Raw genomic sequence first — 19,522 nt, 5'->3', positions numbered from 1 at the left:
AATGTAATAATGAGAAAAATACAAAAATACTAATTTATAGTATTTTCTAAATTAAATATTCATAGTCTAACACATAAGCTCCATTAAAGCACTTACAATCGCAGGGAAATCTTTTTCCTTGACTGTAACCCACAATTTAAAAAAATCTTCTTCCTTTCTATGTCAAGAAACAACAACCATTTAAAACAGGACTAGGTTTTTTACTGTCTTTTATTAAGCAATGCTTTGTATCAAGTTGTTTATTTACCAACCATTACTAATTTTAAAATTATTATTCACGGAGCTGGGCTGACACCATGAATGATGTATAGACATATTTTGATTAAAGAGCTACAGAGTGAATTAGCTGAGAATACCATTTAACCAAAATTGCTTTGCTAATTCATCTCCATTTAAAACACATGGAGAAACCAAAACAAGCATTTGATGTGAACAGGAAAACAGATCTTCAGTGGTGGGGAAGTAAATATGTCAATATTAAAAAGACTGTAGAAACAATAAAGTATATTTCTCTAAAATTAATTCAAAAGATATCTTTAAATTTTTGATATTACATATTTGGTAAAACTAAACACAATTGCTAGAACCGTGTCTCATACACCTACCTTATAATTTATCCATTAAAAATGTCCTTTTGAATCTTCTATTTTTTCATAAATAGACTAATAACACACAACTCTTATATCAAGACCTTTTCTCCCCCACAAATTTAAATAACATGAAATAAACTTGTCTAAAATTTCCAGTAGTACCTGACACCTGATATCAATTATGCATGTATAATATTAAGTTCATAAAACTTAATTATTAGAAACTGGATATTATTTCTATCAAAAAAATTAATGTGCTGTATTAAAACAATACACTGTTCCTGATGAATAAGCTACAATTGATTGATTAAATATATTTATATTATATTCTGGTTTCTCTTCAGATTGTATAAATCTTTCACCTTTTAAATCTATTTATAATGAAGGAGATACGACATAACAGCTTATGTTTAAGGAATTAGTGATCAAAATATACTTTGGACACTTGAATCATTAAAAATATTACTTTTTGAGGAAATCTCAGAGAGAACTGGCCATGTATGTGCAAATACAAAAATACATACGTTTAAAACATCATGTTGTTTGCACTGAGGTGGATGTGGGTGTTTGCTTTCATTGGCAGGTTTGTCTATGTATCTGACAGTGAAAAATGGATCTTTCACATTTGTATTCTTTCAAATGCACAGGGACAAGTCCTTTAGTCCTAGGGTTGAATTTATCCATAGTATCTGAAGTTTAAAAAGTACAATCCAAACACCAGGTATTGGTGCTTACCTTGGTCTTCAGTTTGTGAACCTCTGCTTCGGTAACTGCATGTTTGATCTGCAACTGAAAATTGAAAAGAAAGAAAAAATCTAAACTAAGTGAGTGTATCTATATTTTTAAAGCCTTAGCAGCTAGGAGAATACCTATTACATAGTAAACGGCCTAGAAAGTGCTGCAATGCAGCAGGTTGTAAATTAAAACGTCTAGTGTGTAAAATGACACTGGGTGCAAACTAATTAAACACAGGGTTTATGGTCCACACTCCCTGACATCAGATTAGGTTACCAACTTAATTGCTCAGGAACCAAAGAGAAGAAACACCTTTTCTTGGCCTCTGAAGCTCTTCCTTTATGATTTAAGTATCAAGGAACTGTTTGCTTGCTGAGTCTGGCCGAGGGAACGGCACAAGCAGGCAAGCGAGCCAGTGGTAGTGTGGAGATTTAATTCCAAATCTGGAAGAAAGGTGGCGCTATGGTTCTGTGAGTCGCAGGCACATTCCGATAAGCAGCTCGACTGCAAAGGAGAGGGGGAGGATGCAGCTCCACAGAGAAATCTGATTTTTTTTTTTTAAAAACTGTAGGAAAGGCACAGATCCAGATTTCTGTCCTCCAAAAAATCTACTCGTATTGAAGACTCAGATCCCCAAAAGCTTTTGCTACAGCTAATTAGCATAACAGTCACTATTTATCTTTGTTTTGCTTCTCCCTTCCCCCCACTTTGCTGTCTTTGTAAGGGAAGAAGAATGAAAGAATCATTTATTTCTTTAAAGGATCAATAAATACCCTCAAATTTAAGGAAAACAATTTATGAGTTCACAATTTCTTGTCTGAAATCCTTGGGGGTCAGATGTTTTTGGAATTCAAAACTCTTCCGATTTCAGAAAGGTAATAAGATGCATCTTTCATAAATCGCATATTACCCACAGCAGGGTCTGTGGAGGCACTCTGTAATCAAACACATGAATATTTTTGCCACCAAACATATGACAAGTCCCACTAAGTGAGGTATATAGAGACTGTAAATAGCATCTTGTAAGTTTCCGTGAGGTTGTACCACTAAATTAGTCTGCTACAAACTTACAAAAGAGACTGTATTGGAGCATTTTGGATTTAGGATTGCACATGGGGGAATGTAAACTTTCACTATTGCCATAATCAAGTAAGTCTACGAGATTTTCTTAGCAGAAAGAGTGAGTGAGTCTGCTGACAGAAGGACAGAAACGTACAGTTCTCAGACTAGCAATGTGACCCTCGGCTCTCTCTTGAGTTTGCAACTTGTCTTTCCTTGTTTTTTGCCCAGCTGGTGGGGGGCATGTGGGAAGGATGATAAGTGAAAGGTGGAAGAATCAAGGATAGGTCAATTCTACACCCTCGGATGCCAATGGCAATCAGCCCAGAACCTGAGGGTCCCCAAGTTCCCTGCAAAGTGCTCCTTCCTGCTATGCGTATGGTTCACGTTCTGCACTGCCACAGCTCTGCTACAGTTCTTGGTCCTAAAGGGTGCTCCTGAAACTGTTTTCAGTTTGATTCTGCCCCACTCACATCGCTTATCTTCCTTTCACTCTTTCTGACCCGGTCATGCTGGCTGACTTGCTGATGTGGCTATTGCTCCTTTCACCCTCGCTGGTTCGGAGGAGCGTCTGCAGTCTAATGGTCTCTACAGTGGAGACCATTCTCTACGTGAGAATGTTATTTTTATGAAGCCCAAAACAGCCAGTCCTGGCTCTCTTGGTTTCTTACCATAGCACTAACTGGTACAACTCTTACTTGCCCACTTTTAGCAGATGCTTAGGGCACTAGTGTGGAAAACTTCCAATCAGCAAGTTTTCGCAGTGACTAGATTAGAAAAAGATACGAAAGACATAGCAGTGCTGCTCCAAGACCCCAGCAACTCCCTTCCTCTCGCTGATGAGGTCTGTGCTCACTCAAAGCCCTAATCTGGATAGATCTTTTGGGAGCCTGACAATGCACGCCAGGCAATCCAGCTGCGCAGGCTCAAATGTCCAATTGATACTCCAACTATGGGCCCTAGAGTGAACACACTACTGCAGAATCATAGATCCTTACACTTCTGGACTCACTTAAGACATGGGAAAACTAAGGCTCAGAGAAGATAATTGACTTGGTCTAGTCCTCACAGTGGATCACCATTAAAACCAGCACTAAAACCTGGATCTTCTGGTTCTGATCAAGTGCCATTTTCCTTAGAAAATAAGGATTAGCTCAACAGGCATTTATTTTTTGTTTTCATTGTTATTTTTTAGAGACAGGGTCTTGTCTGCCACCCAGGGTAGAGTGCAGTGGCCCAACCATAGTTCACTGTAACTTCTAACTCCTGGGTTCAAGTGACCCTCCTGCCTCAGCCTCCTGAGTAGCTGGGACTACAGGCACACACCACCATGCCCAGTTAACTTTTTAAATTTATTTTTGTAGAGACGAGTGTCTTCCTATGTTGCCCAGGCTGGTCTTGAACTCCTGGTCTCAGGCTTCCCTCTTGGCCTCCCGGGATTATAGGCATAAGTCACTGTGCCAGGCCAATAGGCATTTATTGACGAGTTGCTATGTGCATGACACTGTGAACATAACCCTTTCTCCCTCTAATAAATGTTAGGGCTAATCTCCCCTACCAATATAAACTAATAAAATTAAAAGGGCAAATAGTACTTTGACATTAGATGTATTATTTATATATAAGTTTATAAATACATGTATATGCACATACACGTATATATGGCTGCATGCTAGGGCATCCAGCAAATTCACAAACCTAGGTGATTTTGGAGTATCTGGAAATGTTGTTGACAGGATCTATTCCTTGTGCTTTCTACCATGTGCCAAGTGTGAAGAATAGTTAAGTTAGACTGCATGAATTCATTTCAGACATACCATGTACTCTATGCGGTGTTAGAAAATTATTTAACTTCTCTTACATTCACTTTCCTCAACTGTAAAATTCAGTTCCTTATAAGTCATAAGCTTCCTTATTGGATGATTAAATGATATAACCCATGTAAAGCCTTTTGCACAGTGGCTAGCATGGAACAAGTCCTTAATAAAGTCCGTCAGGACCAAGAAAGACTGACCTGAAGAACTCAAATATGATTACCCCAACTCCACCTCTCAGTTAAAAGTGCTAAATGCTGTAAAATGTCACACTTGAAATAAAATAAACACCCCTCGTTCTATTTAAAGAGTAGCAAGAAATCAAAAGGGCAGATTTCACACTGAACACTCACTATGGGCAAGTGCCAGAGTTTATTTTATTTTATTAACTCCCGATAGGGCAACCAAGTAAATGTTGTACAACTTGTTGGGACTTTGGACTTTCTTTGCTCAGATCACTTTGACTTCTGTAAATTGCTTCTCTGAGCCTCAGTTTCACATATGAAAAATGAGAGGGCTGGATAGGAAGAACTCCAACGCCCCTGCATATACTACATGTGTGACATTTATGAAATGAAGAAACTGCAGGTAGTTATCAAGGTTGTAGGGCTTAGAAATTCTTATCACAAGCCAGCATTTTCATTCTTATGAATGTACACCCTAGATTAATCCACCAATATTTGGGACAAACCTAAGTAAAACTGTGAAATAGCCCAGGTTATCTATTCCACACCTCCCATATCACCAAAAATGGATACTAGAAGGAAGCTGAACTCATTAGCAGTTAGGATAACAACTGATAAAAGCTTGGAGTGTTACTAAGTACAGCTAAATTCTTGACATATAGGAAAGCAGAATGAATTGTAAAACTTCAGACATTATTCAGAATGGAAAGGTTTTCTTAGCACTTATAAGGCCTAAAATTACAGATATGTGATTATTTTAATTCTAATAACACATTAAGAGAATTTCTATAAATCCATCATGACTGACCAAAAAAGCATCAAAAATACACTAAGTGAGCCCTTTCATTTTATATAGTAACAAATTGTGTCTAGTGAACTTAAAAGTTACAGGACTAATAGGTGCCAAAGCCAGGTTTTAGAAATCCCATCCCATGGTTCCCCTAATACTAAATTTCTTAACATTTGTAGGCGCCTTTATCTTTATTATCTCTCTTGATCATTGCAAATGATTAGGAGGGAGGCAAGACAGGTGCTGTTATCCTCATTGCTCAGATGAGAAAAGAGGCTCAGGGAAGTCACACAGCTACTTCAAGGTTCCCCAAGAAGTAGGTGGTGGAGCGGAAACAATCCCAGGTCTGACTCCCAACCTGTGTTGCTCCATTCATCACGTATCTAACTGAACCAGTTGCTTGGGATATATTTCCCATTTAATCTTTACAAAACCCCTGAGGCATATGTCATCACTGTCCCCTCTCACTTGAGAAGTTATTACTTCAATTGGACATCATGGATCACTTCTGGTAGTCTCTGAGTATTCTGACACTGAATACAAAATGGTGCTCAATCAGCTGCTATTATTATTAATGGAACTTAGAAAGAACATCTCCCTCATTATTTGACCTGCATTTAGTAACAAGACTATGGGCGAAGTACTATGCTAGTCACTGAGGATACCTGAACATGGCATAGAATCCAGCTCCAATATACTTACTTCAAGGAGATTAATAAATACCACTTCATGAGAGAAATTCTCCAGATAACCCTGAGGTAAAGGTCAAAGGGAACCTGCTCCTAGATTGCTTGATTAGTCTTTTACTCCTATAACCAGATCAGATGACCACTGGCTTTGATCTGTTTGTCCAACAGAGGACCCTACCTTCCAGGCACAGTGAGCATGACCGAAGTTGATATTGCTTTTCAAAGGGTGAAAGAACTTAACAAAAGAAGCATAGTTGGCAAAAGGTTGAGTTTTCTTATTCTAGAGCAATTTCTCTTTCCACGTGTTTCAGAGATTTGTCAAGAATCAATAACCCTTTCAAAGTACAGATCCAAGGGTTTGTTAAGAATGGGCAGGCTGATTGACTGCAGGGAGAGGAGGTCAACAGGGCCGGGTATGAGAAATAGAGCCTGAAATGCCTGTTGGAACTTTTGGGCTTCAGAGAATCTAGGTTTGGAGAAAAGACCTGGGACGAAGGGACATAAATAAAAAGAAAAGATTAAAGATCGTAGGTCAGTGTCTTTTACCTTATGTATAAGACCAATCACTTTCATCTCTTCTACCATTTTTAACGTGAATGCCATACATACCCACCACAGGATTTCAGCAAAATAAACACACACATTCCTACAGAGAACATTAGCTCTACTTCACATTCTGCAGGTACACCTGCTGTGTATATTTTCTGTTTATTTTTTTCTAAAAGATGAACCCAGAACAGGTACCCATATCACTGAATCAATATAATCCAAATATAACTGTGCTAGAAATAGAAACATCCTCATACAGAAATGTAAATAGTGAGATCGAACTTTTGTATTCTACTTATCCTGTGAAAACATGGAAAACGTTTTCCTTTAAAAAGTGAAAAATATCTTTGCAGGAAATATTTTAAGAGCTCTAGTTCTAGAAATTTTACGATCTGATAAGAGCAACATTTTCTGCTCTTACTTCACAAAGGCAGAGCAATAACAAAAAAGTTGCATAGAACTTTATATGAGCATTGGAGTTTGAATTTTTAAAATTATCTTTGTGAGTATTGGACTGATGTCTTTCTTACCTGTAACAGCATAAGTGCCACAAAAGTAGGAATCACAGCCACTTTTGCCTACATTTTGGTGCTGTTAAAATGAAGCTATGCCATATTTTTTTTGAAACTTCTGCTTAAAGCTTTATATATGATACCCATCTTTGTATTAACAAAATTGTTTTACTCAGGAAACAGTGTAGGCAAAAGGAACTAAAAGTGGCTGACTGAACAACATCATAATCAAATCTGAATGGTAACACTAATTGTAATGGATGTAGCAACTGTAGGATGTAGGGTGAGATTCTCCAATAAGGTCACTCTCTAAGTAGGTACTCATAAACTGGTTATTAATGATGAAGATGCTGGATGTAGTTGACAGACTGTAATTATAGCTCCTTTAAAAAAAATAACCTGTACTAATAAGTAAACAACAATTTATAGCTCCTGCAAACGTTAATGGAAAAATCCAAAAAGATAATCTTATTGTCCAATATACTCATAACTTTTCTAAATTCTTTTTCATAGACCCAAGTAAGTAAAATAACACAACTTTTAGACTCCATTTTTCCCTCAAGAGAAACATAGAGCTGTTTTTACTGGTGCCAATGGCCATGGCTCCTGAGGAAGAGTGGTGAGAGGAGACACTGGCCAGTCAGTGCAAATAGTACCTAGCTAGCAGCTCCTGATGCAGCCTCTCCCTGATTCCCACTAAACTACCAGTAAAATCACATAAAAAAAGAAAAAATCATAACCCAAAATGAACACCATAATTAAAAACTACTGTTCCTAGAATAAAAAAGAGTCATAAAGTTGAATTATAAAAAATCCATCCAAGATTCACTCCAATGATAGGGAGACCCTCTGTGCCACCCTCACTGGTTATCCAATGAGAAAAATGGACAACCTCTATCATGTTGTCCAGGAACAGGACCTCAAGCCGGGTTCTCTAACTTCCTCAGCATTCCATAGTCATGCAACTAGAGAAAGCATGCAGGAAGACGGCTGATGCACTGCATGGCACATTGCATACTTTCAGCTGTAGACCCCAAAGTAGAATAATATAGACAGGGGTGGTCTTAGTAAGTGCCTTGGTAGCAGTGAATACTGGAAATTACCTTTTCTATTTCTTTTTTTAACTTAAAGAACTGAGTGGCAAGGTTTGGAAATTTCTCCTTAGTACAGAGAACTGCCCTAAATGATAAACTGCTAGAAAATAGCAACGTGGCTGGGAACTAGGCACATGAAAATGCCCTCTTGATGTGGGCCTAAAAATGGGATTCATAATCAAAACGTGAATAATTAACAACTAACGCCAAACACAAAAATGTTTTCATCTCATTTCAAGATAAATAAAGAAAAACAGCATTGTACTGGCTCAAGAATGAAAATATACACCAATGGAACAGGACAGAGAACCCAGAAATAAAACCATCCTCATATAGCCATCCGATTTTGGATAAAGCAGGTAAGAACATACTCTGGGGAGAAAGGAATCCCTATTCAATAAGTGGCACTGAAAAGAAACAATTAGCAAATTAAAAGCTAGATAAAATTATGGAAAAAAACAACAGAAAAAAGTAAAAATATTCAAATAAAGAAAAAAAGAATATAAAAGAGGTAACTAATTATAGATATAAGATATTTCAATACTTTAAAAATTATTTTATAAAAATCTAAGTTAATAAATATAAAAGCCTAGAGAAAATATATAGATTTCTTTAAAAATGCAAAATACCAAAATGGCCCCCCAAAATTGAAAACCTGATAAAATAATAGCTATTATAAAAGGTATTTAAAACCTTCTTGAACAATTGCACAGACGGTTTATAGCTGAGTAATAGTACACTTTAAAGAACAGAAATTTCTATCGTATGCAAATAAAGTCTCTCTGATAAAAGTCATCTCTGAAAATAGAAAATCAGGGAAAACTTACTAACTATATTGAAGCTAATATAATATGTGACAGCTAGTGATTAACCTACTCTAGTCAGATTTTCTGTTAATTATAGCTGGACATATATGTAATTAATAGAGGATGCTATAAAATTTTAGAGTGGATCAGAAAAAAGATTTGAATTAAACAGATACCTTCCATGAACTTGCATTAAAAGATTCAATGTGATAAAAATGCCAGTTCTCTGAAGATTTACTCGTTTAATGTAATTACAATAAAAATGCAAAGAGTATTTTTCAAGGGAATTAATAAAGTGATTCAAATGTTTTGTTGAATAAGTTGAAAAGTAAAGGGATTTTTGAAGAGAAGAGTTAGATGATTTGTTTCATCAATGTTAGTGTATATTCTACTGGAAAAAAATGAGAAAATGGAACAAAATATGAAGGCCAAAAGCAGTCTAGAGTATAAAGGCACAAATTCTATAGATAATAATGTTGGCCTTCCAACCAGAGGGAAATGGGTAAATGAACATTTAATAAAAATGCTAGCCAACCTGTCAACTATTTGTGAAAATTAAACTATGGACCTGTCTTACATTATACCACAAATCTACTACATGCTTGATACCATTCATTCACTTAATGTTTAACTACTAACTATATGCCAAGAACCACGCAAAGACTGAGGATACAACAGTGACCAAAAACACAGGAGCTTAGAGTCTAGCAGGAAGATATAAAACAGGCCCAAAGCAGGACTGACTGACATAATGTCAGTCTAATGTGTTTTGCCCAAGTATTGCAACACATATTTTTGCTTAAAATAAAGTAATTAAAAGAAACTTGTAATACGAGACTTCGTAAAGACTCCAATACATCATGACCCTCCACAATCACTCCAGGTTTTGTACATAATCCTGTGAAAAATACCTAGTACTATATGGTACTTAGACATGTATATCAATAGCACAAGGAAATTTGGACTGTGATGACAGTCTACAACACACAAATGCCATCAAAGAGTGCCACACAGTTGATACTCAGTGGCAATCTCCTGAAGAAATGAATATATTGATGTTAAATATAAAACAAAAGAAGATAAAAGAATTACAAGTAGAACGATGTGATATTTGCCTGCTCTTGAGGTGGAGACAAACTTCCAATTCTTAAAAACCAAAATTAAAACAAAGGTACCAATTCATTTACTCAGGCTAAAAATAAATCAGCCATGTTACATAGAATGGGTCCAGACCATGCAGCTGTCTACACTAGGATCAGCAAATTTTTCTTTGAAGGGCCAGAGAATATGTAATTTAGGATTTGCAGGCCATGCAGTCTCTGTTGCAACTATTCAACTTTACTGTTATAGCATGAAATCAGCCACAGACAATAAATAAAGAGATGGGCATGGTTGAGTTTGAATAAAACTTTATAAGTAGTAGGCTAGAGATTTGGACAATGTGTCATACTTTGCCAACCCCTGGTCTAGATCACACAGTTGTCCACATAATGGTTCACACTTAAAACAGTATTTACAGAGCTTTGAGTCCTTGGCTCAATTCAGAAAATGGAGGATACAGCCTTCCATATATTATTTCTGCTTTTTAGGCTCTTTAGCTTCCACAAAAGAATGTACATGCTTCTCCTAGCTCCACTATTTACCAAAGACTAGGGGCTACACTCTCCTGGCAATATGAAAGAACTCTATTATTATTATAGGCTTTTGCCAGGGCATTCTACCTGATCTCACTGCCTCCAATATTTGTTAAAGTTGGGTTGAGAGTTAAAACATTCAAGGGAGAGTTCTTAAAGAACAAGTTGTCTATCCACTGTCCTAGATAACCTACATTCTTCCACCAAATCAGAGCTGCAGAGAAATGGGTACCTAGATTATATTAATACCTCTTCCTCCCACTCAGCCACTTCCTGCAGGACTTTTCTTTTTCCTCCTTACTCTTTGGTTTGAAGATATCAATTAATTTAGAAAGTCTTTATAAGAAATAGGGAGGTGGTAAATAATGACAATATTTGTCTTTCACACTGGAGGATATTTTCCCAAAACAATGAAGAGTGAACTTCTTGCAGATGTATTCATCCCTGTTTCTGTTTTACATGTTGGGGTTCTGAGTGGTAAATATGGAAGAAGAGTTTATGTGGTTATCTACATCTGCCCCCTCAGGATCTACTCTTGGCCCTTCTCTGGCGTGCCTGGCCTCAGGGGGCTGACCTCCTCAGATGCTGAGACTGCCTCCCCCAGGCTCCCTTGCCTGGGTTTGGCTGGAAAAGACATTAGCAGAAGGAAAGCAGGGTTGTAGTGTTTACCGTCCTTGCCCCCAGGATGCAGTTTTTAGCAGTGCCTGCACCTTATTAACGTTGCAGATATTGAACAGCCCTCCTTCAGAATGGGAATCTCTCACTCTCTCTTTACCTATTAAGCCAAAAGATGGTAACAGCTTCCTGCTGTTGCCAATCCCTGTGCACTTCACCACCCCTCGTTATTTCTATTAACTCTGTTCAAAGTCCGTATATTATACTCCCTTCAATTACACCCTTTGGGTAAGCCATCTGATGCTTATTAAGAACCTATTTCAGGGAAAGAAAGAAAAAGAGTCTTTTTAGAAAATCACTGCCTTAGAGCAAAGCTTATCATCAGGTACCAAAAATTCTGTAAAATTGAAAAAATACAACTGGAACTTATCACAGAACTGCACATTTAAGTTATAGCTTAAAATTAGATATGTTGTAAACTGCCACTCAGACAAATAAGCATTTAAATCAATGACTGCAGAATGAGGTCTACTTAAATTCTACCTTGCAATTCAATGAGACTCAAGACAATTTGTTATTAAAAAGATGTCATTTGAAAATTGATTATTCTTAATATATTATTAAAACAAAAATATATAGGTAATAATGAAATGGACAAGCACAGAGAAATATTTTGCAGATCAGCGGCATACCTCCTTGAACTTGTGACTGAGCCTGGCGGTGTCCAGGTCGGTTGGGGAAAACATGTCCTCACTCTCAGGCAGCTCAAAGACTTCAATGGCCACGTCCCTGGCAGGGAGAGCAGCAGCGGCTCCTGCCACGGCCTCCTCCTCCTCCTCCTCCTCCTCCTCTTCCTCCTCCTCCTCTTCCTCCTCCTCTTCCTCTTCCTCTGTGGCATATTCTCCAGTCTGAAAAGAAGGGGATTTCAGAAATCCAGCTGTCCTTACCACAGGTGGAGGTGGGTTATTTAAAAATGTTTTATAAAAAAGAAATAAAACATGTAGCCAAATGGTAAAAGTGTAAGCAGACTTTAAAGTCAAGCATGCCTCATGCAGCCAATGTTATAAACAAATGTTAGTTCAAAGATCCAAAGTGACAAATCTATGCAATATACAAGTGCATTTCTAAAAACCTAACAGTATCAGTAGCATCTTTAGTATAGCAATAAGTGTTTTTTTTTCAATCTATCAGATGGTTTTACTAAATAAAATTATGTTGCTCAGGGAAATAAGTAATTTCTTTAAATTCCCACTTCCTGTGTGAATAACCCACCCACTACTGGGAGCAAGAAAGAGGGAAGGGGAGTCCAAAGGTTCAGAGTTGGAAGGGCCCTTAATTTAGTCTTGAAAAGGTGTAGCAGATTAATTCTCCTAAGCTTTAGAGTTCAATCAGTTCTGTCTTGTTTGTTAATTATTGTGATAGTTAACTAGTGAGCTAAATGGTAAACCAAAGGTTTCTAACTCATAACCTGCACAGGTGTATTGTTTTGCCTGCCTAATACTTCTATAAATCTGAGTATTTTGCCAATGTGAAAAACAAAAAGATTTCACATAAAGTTCTTTCTTGAGAAAGCCAAAGATCTGTTAATACAGGCACACTGTGGCATGATAAAAATTGGCCAGAGTTAGTAGTGGTTGCTCCTTGTAGATGGGTCATACACTTCCTAATATACCATAACTCCCCTAACTTCATATTGTTCTACACTGTTAGTGTCACTCCTTTATAATACCTGCAGGCCCCTGTAGGTATTTGAGTTCATGACCCCCGGAATAATATTCCTCTTTGCCACTAACTTCCTTAGCATCATTAGAAAGTATCTCCTCTCCTGGCAGCATCAGGCTATGAGACTATAATTCAAAATAATTGTTTGAAATCTATACCTTATAATTTAAAAATAAATCACTGATTCACAGGGTTAAAAAGACAAAGTTCATTTAATTCCTCCCAGATCCTTCAGGTAGTACTTTATTTAACACATAAAACATAGGTAGGAATTCATATAGCTTTTAAAAAAACTTTCATAAACAGTTTACTGAATGATCTATTCTTTTGATTAAATAGGCTTAGCATCTGGCTGCTGTTTTTTCTTTTGGTTCTGTACTACATTCTTCTTGCTAAAATTGAAATCCTTTATTATTTTAGTTTTTTTTTTGCAATGTTTGCACATGAAAGAAATCCGGTCATTAACCCCAATGTCATTAACCGGTCATTAACCTCAATTCCCAATGTCTAGAAGACCATTGTTAAATTGACTTCAGACTTCTCTTTTTCAAATAAAATAATTTTAGTTGCCTCAACAGGTTTGAATTGCATTGTCTGTAATTGTCTTTGTGGTCGTACTCTGACTTCTTCAAGTTCTTCACATTTCTTTAAGTTGTAGAGCCTGGAAGTAGACACAGCTTCTAATAGGAAATCTGAAGACCACTGATCATGATGAACAAACACACTGCCTCAGTGTCCTTCAGATTCTGCTTCCCACACAGAGCTTATTATCATGAAGACCTTGACTTTGGTCACATTTGTGTATAGAAGCAAGCTCAGAATATTTCATGCAAAGCAGTGATTTTCCAAACTAGTTACAGGTTAGCTAGAATTCCACCCCCACAACCCCACCAATAAAATCAGAGATGCTCTGACTGAAAGGAAAAGAGGTTGGTGGCCTCTTTCTTGATCCTATATATCTCCTCAGTACCTGAAACTCTGGGACTCTTTAGAAATCAGTCTGAAAATGTCTCAACTCTAAGTACCACTCCAAATGTCTTTGGCACTCACAGGGAAAAGGTATTAATAGCTGAAGAATGGCAGCTGGTTGGTTCAGACAGCTTCTGTATATTAGTACAATGAGGTCCTAAAATCTTAAAAGGGCTCTAATTCTAGGTTTGGTATGATTTTTGCAGTATTCTGTAAATTAATCCATCTATTTATGTATACTTTTAGAATCAATAGGTACTTTGTAAATCCCAATGATGTTAATTAATAGGAATGGAGCAAAGCTGGTAAATAAATAATCTCAAGATACCTTGTTGAAAGTTTTCATGTAGAAGTATAAAACTGTATACTGGTTTTTAACTCTATAATTGCAAAGCCAAGCTTTGTAATTAAGCTATTATGAATGCTTAAACCAGGTATTTAAAATTCAGTTCTATATAATTAATTTGAAGAATAGCATTGAATGACTCAAGAAATCTTAAGCTAAATTTAAAGTCTGACTAAACTACAATAACGTGCCACATTTTAAATACGAGTTGAAATGAACAATTTGATTTACCTTTGCCAGCTTGAAAAGAAATACGTGTTCATTATATGTGAGACAATATAAATGTGTGCCTAAGGATGAGTCCTGACATATAACAGGATCTCAACAAATATTTTTAAGAGAATAAATCCAAGAATGCCAATTGTATTTACTTTGTAATATCCAGAACTTCCTAAGGAGGTTTTCAATAATATCAAGAAAATGAACTACAGCCACTTGTTAAGAAGGCAGTATTCTGTCACACATATTTTTAACAACCTTACAGTGAATAATGGGATTAGAGAATATATAACATACGTAGTTCTTACCTCTAAGTATAGTCCTAGCTCTGTCAACATGTACATTTTAACTATCAAAGTTATCTTCATAAATGTCAGTTATTAAGAATTCTTCTTCTTGATTCTTTTGAGTTAGCCAGTCTCCTCTCCTTCATGATACCCAAATTACCTGCAATCCTGCTACAATTCTTATCATTCAGCTCTCCATTTACTAATGTTTTCTCTCCAATTAGCTTTAGAAGCATCCTGAGGACAAATATGTCTTTTACTGTCTTGATTTTACTTATTATTTAATATAAGCTATGGATAGGGTGTTGAAAAACTATGTTGTCATTCTCTCTTGATGATCATCTGCCATTCCCACCCTGAATAGGCTTTGGGATGCATTTATTACATAATCTCATAAACATCTGGAAATAAAAAAGTTATACTTAGCAGACTAAGAATAATAGCTTCTTCTGATTCTTTCATTTTTTTACTGGAAATGGAAATTATTTTTATGGTTACACTGCAAGTAAAATAAATGACATGGAATTTGTTAGTATAATATAATGTTGTAAACCTCAAAACTAGATGGGATTAAATCTGCCATTGACAAAGGAAAATGGACAATGTTGTACCCCTCTCTGCCCCCCACGTTTGCTACAACAAAGTATTTCCATTGGTATCCAACTCTTCTGTTTCTGGCCAAATTCAAAATCTTTCAAGTAACAAGAGACTCTTGAAATTCTTTGTCCCAACCCACAAATCCACTTCAAATGTGGAAGGAACAGTTCTTAGGGTAAAATATGACAAAAATAGTAAATGTTCTTTTTCATGTCCTTGTCTACTTTCTTGATTAATATCATGTACTTTTTAATAGCCCCATAAAAAGGGGAGGAAAGTGAAGAACAATCCCTTTGCAACTTACTGTGTGCCTAGCATTGCACGTTCCTCAAGAACTATGTGATATGGGAGTACTATACTATCTTAATTTTGAGGAAACTGAGACTTGAGACTTTACCTAAGGTCTGACAATTAGTTAAGTTGTTGAAGCTACATCTAACATATTCCAAAGCCTATGCTCTTTCTTCTATGTTATGCTGCTTTCAGTCTATAGAAACTAACGCTTTGCAGAAAAAAAAGATTCAAGAATACATTTATTTCATATTTCCCCAAACCAAAACCCTGGGGCATAATCTGTTGGATTGAGTTGCACCTTCCATAACTTTGAACATTATCATTCAATTCACTTTGAAGACTTCCACCTGTGTCTACTGGGCTCCAAGATTCTTGTCCTTTTCTCTTCTTCTGTGCACCTTGAGCAAGTGCACAGAAGTCCCCTTTGAAAAGATGGGGAACAGTAGTTGGTGGGTTAATTGTAATATAGAGAAGAATCATTGAAAAATAAACTAATATTTTTCACACACCATTTTGCACATACACACATACCATTTTATGGTAACTTAAATCATAGAAGTATTAATTTATTTGCCTAACTTTTAACTGCATGGCCAAGTCTTCCTATCGACTTATGAGTCTGCTTACTGATGTTTCATGCACTCTTATATAAAACACAACCATAACATTAGTCTATAAAATTATTGCAGTGTCTTTACAATGGATGAAGAAAAATCCTTGCAAGGCAAGATGGGCACAAAATGCTTCTAGATTTTTATGGTTTTCTCCTTTTACTTTCTCACACCTAATTTTCTTGAGCTACCAGTCTTTATCACATCTTCCCAAAGCATGGCATCTAGTAACTTCCTTTACACACATATTACATCAGAGCACTTAACATTTTATTAAATAACACAATTACAGTAACAAGTACAGCCAAGAGGTTTTGCCTCTTGGTAAGCATACAACTTTTGACTAGTGGGAGAAGTATGTAGACATACTAGAGTCCGGAACACTCATGAGAGTTGTAGATTTCAGTCTAGGTTTTACAGAAGGAACAGAGAGTATCTACTGTTGGGAAAGTTAGCTTCTATATTGAAGCTTCAATTTCTACATCCATAAAGTGAAACACAAATAGTTCCTTAGCATAACAAGGTTGTCATGAGATTAAGTTAAAATGCTACTTGTGTATTTAACACAAGGTCTGGCACATAGTAGCTGCTCACAATAAGTGACTACTGTTGTTACTACTGCTGGTACAAATACTGCAATAGTAACATGTTAAAGCCTCTCCAATCTGTATTTTGTACCCAAGCCCAAGGAAACTTCCATGCCTCTGCTCTCCCTGCTTACTGGCCTCCACCTACCCCAGTGATCCAAGATGAACATCTTGTGATGCTGCTACCCTTAAAATTTTCCTAATCTACTCCGTTATGCTCCTACTATATGCATTACATCACTCATAACACTTTGATGTTTTTATATCTGCCTTCTCCCATCAACTTCTTCCATCTGAAAGTTCCTGGAGAGTGCCAGGTACAATTTATCCCTGCAATCCCAGCATGGCTAATACATTGATTGGCATATAGTGGGCACTAAACAAATATTTGCTGAATAAATTCAGACAGTTGTAGCCACATCTGCACAGCACGGCAGAGCCTGATTTTCCTGTTAATCTCAGCTTTCCGGTATGAAATATAGTGAAGCGCAGCTGCAGCTGGGGCCTAAATGACCCTTTTGGGATTTTCTCTTGTTGTTAGGTTCAACCAATAGCAGTAATTTTTGCTGTAGCAATGTTTGCTCTGGTAAATTCAGGGAAACTAAGTGGTACTAATCATAAAAATAGCCTTAATTATGCAGTTTTTTGTTGGAATTTGTTTACTGCATTTGAATTTGGTTCTATGTATTTTCAGACTCAGTTCTGTAAGAGAATAGAAGAGAGCTCTTTCTTCTCTGGAAGAAAAAGACCTCAAACTAACACTTTGCTGTTTAAAATTCCTAAATCTGCACCAACCATCCAGATGGCTTTTGGCAAAAGCATCCCCTTCTCTGCAAAGGCATCTCTCTTTCCATTTTATGTCAGTGACTTCTGTGTGTCCTAGTTTTGTAATGACAGTCCATTTAGTCTCTTTGAATGTCATATACTCATCTACTGAATGGGAATAACAGCACCTTTTTCAGGAGGCTGTTGCGGGAATTTACAGGAGTGACATCTTCAAAGAGTTAATCATAGTGCCTAGAATATGCTAAATGACTACATGACTTGATGACTATGATTATCTTCAACATTTTTTGTCTCTACAAAACAACACCATAAAGTAATGCAACAAAAAAGCATGGGCTTTGGGGCTGGAGAGACCAGGGCCCTGAAAGAGAAAAAACATGTTACAGTTGCATCATAGTGGGCAAGCCATCTGGCTTGTATGTATTTTTTGTGGTCTCCTCTTCTATAAAATGGTGTAAAAGATACCAATCTTATATTGAGAAAATTCAAACAAATAAAATATGTAAAATATCCAATATGATGCCTGGTCCATGATATATATTCATTTCTCTTCCCATTCATCAAGTCATTCAAAATTTTCTGTCAATCTTTTGTTCTCAGAATGTTTCTTATTTTTTTTTACTCTATTCTGATTGTCCAGTCACCAAATCTAAAATCCATATGTAGATTACTGATATGTGTTCCCTGCCTTCAGGCTGTCAGCTCCTTAGGTCGTTGGTAATACTGCTGACAAATTATTCTTCCTAAAATTCTGACCAGATAACATTTGCCAATAAAATCTTTTCCAACACAACTCAAACTCATCTTTTCCTTCTTAAAATTTTCTAGCAATCGTGGTAGTTCATAAATTAGCATTTGATTTTACAGTAGTTTAAAGTCTTCTTTGGTGTTTTCCCTCTTCCTTTTAGAAAGTATATCACAAAATCAGGGACTCTATTTCCTGCTATGGTGGGCACACTCTAAAATGATCCCCCAATGTTCCCTGCTTCCTGGGTATTCATGCCTCTGTTTGATCCCTTCCCCTTGAATGTGGGCTGGACTTAGTGATTAACTTCTAACCACCAGGTATAACAAAAGTAATGGAAAGTCACTTCTGAGATTAGTTTACAAAAAGACTGTGACTTGCTTCTCTTTTGTCCTCTTGCTGTCTCTCCGAGCCCTCACTATTGGGAAGCAGGCTGCCATGTCATGAGTATGGAGAGGCCCACATCACAAGGAACTGGTATTTCTGGCCAACAGCCAGCTAGGACCTTGCAGCCTGCCAACAGTCACATGAGGGAGCTTGGAAGTGGATCTTCTGAGCCCTGCCAACAGCTGTGAGTAAGCTTGGAAGCAGATCCTCTCCCAGCTGAGCATTTAGATGACCACAGCTCTCACTGACACCTTATTTGCAGCCTTGGGAGAGATCTTGAGTCAGAGACATCCAGGTAAATTGACCAAAGATATTGTAACATACAAAACAAATATTTCTTGTTTTAAGTTGCTAAGGTTTGGCAGTAATTTGTTATACAGCAATAGAAGGGGGAGGCTGCCAAAACAAATACAAAAATAACAGGGAAGTGACTTTGGAAACAGGCAGTGAGTGAAGGCTAGAAGCATTCTTAAGAGTGTATTAGAGCAAGGCTAAATTGCCTTGCACTGATTGTTAGCGGAAATTTGGAAGTGGGAGTCCTTGTTACGTGGTGACAGAAAGCTTAGCAACATTATCACCTTCTCTAATGAGAAAGTAGGAAATGTTTCTTGTGAACTGGGTGAGCTAGCTAAATAGATTTTCCAACAAAGTGGTGAAGGTGCTGCCTGATTGCTTCTCAGTGCTTATAGTAAAATGTGAAAGAAGAGAGACAAATTGACAGTACTGTTAAACAGAAAGGAACCACCAAGACTTGATGGTTTTTGAAAGTCTTAAAATTAAGTCTAAAATTAAGAAATGGCTTCTAAACAAAGTTCAAATTTAGGGTACTGCCAGGAGGACATGGTCTAAAAATGAAGCATAGAGTGTAACCATAAAATCTTGTTAAGAATTCTGAGCTTA

General features: G+C 36.8%; 1 protein-coding gene across 1 annotated transcript in view; it reads right to left on the bottom strand.

Moving 5' to 3' along the window:
* The window catches only part of LOC123647208 (neurabin-1-like), a 35,534-nt gene extending 23,638 nt beyond the window's left edge, over nucleotides 1–11,896 (bottom strand). The window contains exons 1-2 of the mRNA XM_045564499.1: nucleotides 11,765–11,896; nucleotides 1,326–1,379 (exon numbers count right to left, since the gene is read on the bottom strand). Of these exons, the coding sequence (XP_045420455.1) occupies nucleotides 1,326–1,379; nucleotides 11,765–11,818 (108 nt within the window). The 5' untranslated portion in view covers nucleotides 11,819–11,896. The remainder of the gene's footprint in view (nucleotides 1–1,325; nucleotides 1,380–11,764) is intronic.
* Between the last annotated feature and the right edge of the window lie 7,626 nt (nucleotides 11,897–19,522).

This window comes from Lemur catta, chromosome 11 (genome assembly GCF_020740605.2).
Source record: "Lemur catta isolate mLemCat1 chromosome 11, mLemCat1.pri, whole genome shotgun sequence".
NCBI lineage: Eukaryota > Metazoa > Chordata > Mammalia > Primates > Lemuridae > Lemur > Lemur catta.
This window is presented reverse-complemented; position numbering and strand designations above follow the sequence as displayed.